A 6,969-nucleotide genomic window follows, 5' to 3' on the forward strand; every position below is an offset into this window, starting at 1 on the left:
AACATAAGTGCTTTTTTCAACATTTAATTTTTTAACTATTCTGTGAACCGTAATAATATAAATATTTATATTTAGGTCGGAAATGGACGCACAGTGCTATTTCAAAGAATTGGTAGGTTTATTGACAATCAGAAGAAGATACACATTGTTGCTGTTTTTGTTGACTTATTGTCCTTTTTTCATACTTATCGAAAACATAATTCATGATTTTTTTTCCATTCTACTCAAACTTGCAAATTACAGCAGAGTTTTCCTTCGACAAAATATCCCAACAGAGCGAATTTATTCTCTCTATAACGAAAATTTTAATTGGAACGTTTATAAGACTTGCAAAATATTCTCCGTGGTTATAATGAAGTTATTTACCACTCTATGAAGAATTTTTCGCACGTTTAGCTTTTCGATGTCTGTCCTTTTTGGAAATTTCTAAACATTTATTTTTAATTTCAACGCTCAGAAGTTTACATTTAATCTTCGTCATTTTTTCAAATATTGGCGACAATTATTTCGCCGTTTCTGGAACCGCTTGCATAATTCTTTCATGGCAAACAACAAAATTTATGTAAAGTATTTAATGTTCCAATTTCTTGCACAACCAATAATGAGTATTAATTTATTTTTAATGAATGGTCATAATTATATGCCTTGGAACTAATTACACCTGTTAAAAATTTTGTAACATTTACTTGAATAACTGGAAAACTCTCTGGCCGCTATAAAAACAAAATTAACAAATTTTTCATCTCGAACAAATCAATGTCGTTGTCTAAAAACTTCATTATTCTTTTAAAAGTATTAAACTAAATTATTCAATAAACTCAAAGATTAGAACAACCTATCTCTAATTTAAAAGAACATTATTTTACTTTTTATGAACTTAAAGTCTTTTTCTAAAACCATAATTTTATCGCATGAGCATTGAATATTGTTCAAACAAACTTGTCTTGGAATAAAATATTCATAAAAAATAGCTTTTATATTTACTGAGCTTAGTAATGAAGCACCTTGAAATGTCTGTACATAGAAAAGACACGTGTGCATTAATAACCTTGTGACATTGGGCTCTCAGATGGACAGCCATTTTAGAACTTAAGAAGATAAAATCAGGATGTGATTTCGTGATGGAATACGTTTTTAAAATCCCGGAAGATTACTAAAAGTCTTTAAACGGTGATGACAAATACTCGTAAAATATATTCATGAAATATACAATTTCTATTTTTCAATATATTTTTTTTTTGCTTGAAAGTGCTTCTAATAGTAATCAGTTCCATCTGAAACACTTTTTTAAATACATTTCCGATTTGAATATTAGTTTTTAAAAAAATTATTCATAAATAATTCCTACACAAGGCAATTAAGAAAATAAATCTTTCAATAATCAAAAACATGGTGTTCGAAATATTAATTTAGTAAAAAAAATCAGAAATAACTAACGGAAAAGAATCTTTAAAATTCAGATCAATCTAAGTCAGTTAAAATTTGTTTTAGAATTATCCAAAATGATAATTCCAGTCTCATCATTCAAGAGTGACTCAATTGAATAGAAATTGATTTGATCGCTTTTTACTTAAATTACCCCTGAGATATAAAATGATTTTCTTCGACATTCAAAACGAATTGCGCTCAACAATACACACACGCAATCATTTTACTTGACAAAATAATCATTTACGAACAGATCTTCTGATAATCTTAATGACCTAACAGCGTAATAACTGAAACCCTAAAAATGCTTATTAACCTCTCAAGACCCGAAACACAGATGGGTGTCAAATACAAAGGAATAATAATCGCTGTTCACACGAAGCCATACATATCTCCAGAGATGTTGAATTGATATGCTTTGTGGAAAAATATTTTCCTGTTGTAGCAAAATATATGGACTGTTGACTGAATGTAAACAATAGCAAGCTTCTTAAAACCGGAAGAAATTTAGAAAACTTCCGGTGTATTCCTCCGCTTATGTTATGCTTACGAGGCGATGCGTGAACAGGATTAATATTGTTATTGTTATTTGTGCTTAAATTTATGCGTAATTTTACCATTCACAAAAGTGTTTTGTAATTTATAAGCAGATGGTGAGCATAAAACAAATTTAGCAAAATTAATATCGCAGCCATAAATAAAGTGTAAGGATAGCCATGTTTTGAGTGTTATCCCTTATTTGGCTATATTTGTGTAATTTTACGATTACAATGATTTCGTGCACCCAATGATTCTTCCGAATTTATTTGTTGTTAGTTTCGTTAAAAGTTAGATTAAAAGAATGCGTTATATTGAAAACACTACAAGTGTAATAATATTGGATGGTGCGTTTTTTTTGTAAAACTTAGGCGTAAAAGTCCGTCGGAAGTAATAACTCGGAAGTCTCACGACGAATTTTAACCCCATGGGTCATCTGCGCTTAGTTTTACACGGTCAACCATTCATATTTAAATACTTGATTCTTGGCTTGGTTTAGTAAATATGAACTGATTTTGCGAACCAAATGATTCAAGCATATACTTAAAAAGTCATTCTGCTCTCAATGTTTTGCACTTTTAAAAAGTTTACAAAATTAAACGAAATTCTGGAAACTTTTGATTTTAATAATTAACCACTTTCTAATCAAGCACGTTAATTTGTTAGCTACCAAGGATTGGTCCGAAAATGGATGTGTTCAAGGTAATAATATTATACTGGATAATTTAAAGTTTATAACTAATAATGTTGATATTCAATTATACAACTTTGATGATTTCTCTAAATGTTTGCTAATATCATTATAATTAAAAATAGTTCAACCAAGAGTTTATTATATTTAAAGCTATTAATTAGGTTAAAAGCCTTCAATGGAAACAATTTTTTAAATTTTGAATTATTTAATTTTTATTTAATAAATTTTTAAATTTTTTTAAGAATATTTCTTTTTTTTTCCTTTCCTTACATTAAACCTTATTATTTTCCTTAATTTCTCTATGTTTTTAACTTATTTTATGAGTTAAAAACATAGCTCATGCGTAGCTTATGTGCAGTGGATATACATACATATATATGTGTGTGTGCGTGTGTGTTACCACAAATAGACATTTATACAACTACCAACCTCAGATTTCCATTGGCGGAGATCGGATGCCTCATGACAAAAACCCCAAATACTTGGGGTTTATTGTAGACCCAGAGTTTCATTGTAATAGGCACATTGACTCCCTGGTTAACAGGATTAGAAGACGTCTCAATATTCTAAAGTATATCGCAGGCAGAGACTGGGGAGCCGACTCAGCCACCCTTAGAACAACCTATACTGCCCTTGTGAGACCCATATTGGAATATGATTTCCAGGTCTACTCCTGTGCTTCGGCCAGTATTCTCCAGAAGCTTGAAAAAGTTCAGCTTAGTGCAGCCAGAATTATTTCTGGATTGCGTAACAGTTGCCAGAGTCATATTCTACTATATGAAACAAATTTTCAGTCTTTGGAAATGAGAAGGGAATCTAATCTTGTAAAACACTATGCCAAATTGGCAAGCTTGGGCACTCAGAATCGGACAGCTGAATTTTTGCTTAATTGGCAAAACTATCAAAGATTAAAAAAGGACAGCCCTCTTTCTCGGGCCCTTTCGCTTGATGCAGTAAAGTTCAATGTTGATCCGCAACTCATCTGCAGTCCTGTATGTCCCATTACGGTCCAAAGTGTGCAAAGTAAGCTTGCCCAGAGTGTTTTTCCATACTACACTGCTCTCTAAGGTTACTAAGGGCAACCACCCTCCGGAGTACTTGAAGCAATTGGCTTTGGGGCTAATAAACCTTGTTCCTGCTGACGATCTTAAAATCTATACGGATGGTAGCGGTGACGATCATCACCACGCCGGCAGTGGAATTTACACTATATATCCTGCTGAAGTTCACGAATCAAGATCACTAAGAAATCCAGATTTCTGTTCAGTGTTTCGTATTGCTATTCAAACAGGTCTGGAAAATATCAGGACTGGAGCCACTTTTGGGAATGTCTGGATCTTCACGGACAGTCGTAGCTGTATTCAGCTCCTGAGCAATTGGGAGAGAGTAACGGACCGGACTGGGGTCTCTATACGTCGTTCATTAAATGCACTCTCAGACTTCCATGACATCCATATTCAGTGGATACCCTCACACGTAGGTCTTATTGGCAACGAACGTGCTGATCAGTTGGCAAAAGAAGGTACTTCCCTCCCAGCTACTCCAAACACGGCCCTCACTTACTCTGAATTATTTTCTATCCGCAAATCTAAAGTTAATAAAGCTTGGCTTGTTCCACCGGATCACAATTGGTATGCCCGCAAGCGTCCTGGAGGAGCCCTTGACCTTCTGGGTACACGTGCTGACCAAACCGCTACCTGTAGATTTGCCAGGACATACTAAGAGACTCACTTTCAGTGCACAAATTAAACTTTTTCCATCTTGTAAAAAGTGCAACTCCAGCGAGGCTCATCACCACCATCTACTTGATTGCCTGGATTTCACCATGGAAAAGGTTCTTGAGAGACCTCTCCTTTTCCTCGATTTTTTGAAGACTCACGGCCTCATGGATTTGGTATAGAACAACAACAGGATGCCAACGAGTCCCGAATTTAAAATTAACTCTCTTTTCCATAGAACAATCTAATTTCACATTCATATTCGATTCGGTGACCCTGCGAGAAGGCAGCTCTCACCAATCATGTCACTGCTAAACTTATTTCCTTTTTTTTCTATTAAATGTTAAAATTGATTATTAAATTATTGTCGTTATTTCCTCTTGTGCTCCACAAACTCCTATATATATATGTTGTTTGGTTGAATAACACAGAGGTTAATGCCGGCAAATAAGGTATTTATTAAAACATAATATGAGGAAACAATAGTTAGCACACACAGTGCTACACATCTGAATCAACCAACAACTAGTCAACTTCTTCAACAAATATATANAACCCTATAACCTATTCGATAGAACCCTACATATTACATTTCGATTACTCCCAATAACTGCTACGCAATTACATTTTTGTTCGCGAGGCGAACGTTTTCCTGGTCAAAGTCGTTTTCCTGGAGATTAGTTGGCAATTTTTCTGCACCAACATCACATAGAGAGAATATGATAGGATTGTAATACGTCAGAGGTCCTTGTTATCAGCATTATAAACTTAAATAAAGCAATTTTAATACAAACAATATAAACTTATATAATATTGCCTCCTCGCTTTATATAACACATTACTATAGGGCATTAGCCGGAGATTAATCTCCGTATTCGAAACACACGTGGCAGAGCCTAACTCAGGTTGACTATATTTGAGGGCGCCCCTTGAATCTCACCAAGTTGTGATCGCGGTTGATCACCAACCTGGGCGAAGTTGAAATCCAATCGTGATTCTGATTGGTTTAGACTTTAGCGTTATTTTTAATTGTTCAACGGTATATGTGATTTCAGAGGTCCGCTAGTTCTAAGTTGGATACCGGCTGGTAAGATTACTTTTTCTTCTGGTCAATAAGATCGAAGATATGTGGGCAGTCATAAAAAGGGACTTCAGAAAAAAATGTCATCGCCAGTCCGGTACCACCGACGCAATTTTCTATTCGTATTTCGCCGAATTTATGTGGCGATGGAGGTACACAGATTCCATTTATGATAAATTTAGACAGTATCTAACTGCTATTAGAGAATTCGGTGCACCTAAATCTGAGGATATTCAAGCTTAAAGAAGAAGTGAGTTGCTTTTTTCCTTTTCCTTCTGTGCCTACTCCATTAATTTTTGTTTCGATTCAAAATGCATTTTCTTGGGTTTATTAATTTTGCTCATATCGGGTTCATTGCAATTTTATAAAGTTTTGGCCGATGTTTTGTTGAAATTTTCCATTGTTTTATTGAAATATCATTACATTTTGGCAGCTATTCCTGTTACCACGGTGTTCCGCGCAATCAGGAATGGCGCCAAACATAAGTCGCCAATTTTGCCAAGGGGAAACCCATATATATTTTTACCCTTCTAACTCAAATCATTGTTGATCTTATAGGATACCGGACGCTCCCTATATGGTGCTTCATCTCCCCCCCTCCCCAGTAATTTATATTTTATACTGAAAACAATTAAAACCTAATAAAAAAACTTCAAAATATGGCAAACAAATTAAAACATGTAATATTAATAAGTTGATGCTGAGTAATATTTCAAAAGCAAAACCCATTGCAAGTAATTGCTCAATTGGGTATACTATAGCCTACGTCACAGGTTGTGTTATTCCTACTAAATTTAACCCAGGAACGGCACTTTCTGCGAGCCTAACTTCAAGCCACAAATAAACAAACGAAGTGTTTGATCGTTTAAATAGCTGCTCGCCAGATTTTATTGCATTATAAGGAAAAATAATTGATATTCGATTTTTGATTAATAATTGATTTATGTGGATAGTGGCATTTATGTGGATAGTGGCATAGAATTTAGTATTGCGTCATGGTAATTGTTATTCCTACTAAGTGGAAGTAGTTATGTTTTTTTTATATTATACCCAATTAACTACAATACTGTCAACTGACAAAATATTTTAGTTTCAATCAGACAAAAAACAAATTATGTAATAAAAACATATTTATCTGATATCGAAAAATTAAATTAAGCAATTTAATTTTTATGTCATATCGAATACGAATAAAAAAAACAAATGTAAAATGAAATAATTAAGTTATCAATGATCAATAAACATTTTTGTCTGAATTGTTATAAAAAAATAAAGTGAAAACAATAAAAATAAAAATTATTTACAATAGATCTCTGAATATTCACAAAACCTAGCTATGTACATTTTTCATTGATTTTTCTTTTCACATCATTTTGTGTACCAATGATTTGCACTTTTATGCATTATTTAAGAAATATCTCAAACAAATATGAACTGTTAATTAATATTTCTGGCTGAATGATTTTTTGAAAGTAAGTAAAAAACAATTAAAAGTAAGAAAAAACAATGAT

General features: G+C 33.2%; 1 protein-coding gene across 1 annotated transcript; it reads left to right on the forward strand.

The window, feature by feature from the left end:
- The first annotated feature begins 3,114 nt into the window (after positions 1–3,114).
- On the forward strand, positions 3,115–4,381 carry LOC122270961 (uncharacterized). Its single transcript, XM_043050480.1, has 2 exons — positions 3,115–3,651; positions 3,728–4,381. Exons 1-2 carry the CDS (start codon positions 3,115–3,117, stop codon positions 4,379–4,381), a joined length of 1,191 nt encoding a protein of 396 aa, XP_042906414.1.
- The last annotated feature ends 2,588 nt before the right edge of the window (positions 4,382–6,969 follow it).

The sequence above is a fragment of the Parasteatoda tepidariorum genome, chromosome 6, assembly GCF_043381705.1.
Source record: "Parasteatoda tepidariorum isolate YZ-2023 chromosome 6, CAS_Ptep_4.0, whole genome shotgun sequence".
In the NCBI taxonomy this organism is placed as follows: domain Eukaryota; kingdom Metazoa; phylum Arthropoda; class Arachnida; order Araneae; family Theridiidae; genus Parasteatoda; species Parasteatoda tepidariorum.

What these genes read in the sequence shown, in the direction of transcription:
- LOC122270961 (XM_043050480.1), top strand. Translation starts at nt 3,115, where the DNA reads ATGCCTCATGACAAAAACCCCAAATACTTGGGGTTTATTGTAGACCCA. An exon ending in CGCAACTCATCTGCAGTCCT is followed by an intron (nt 3,652 to 3,727) that starts GTATGTCCCATT and finishes CTGCTCTCTAAG; the next exon opens with GTTACTAAGGGCAACCACCC.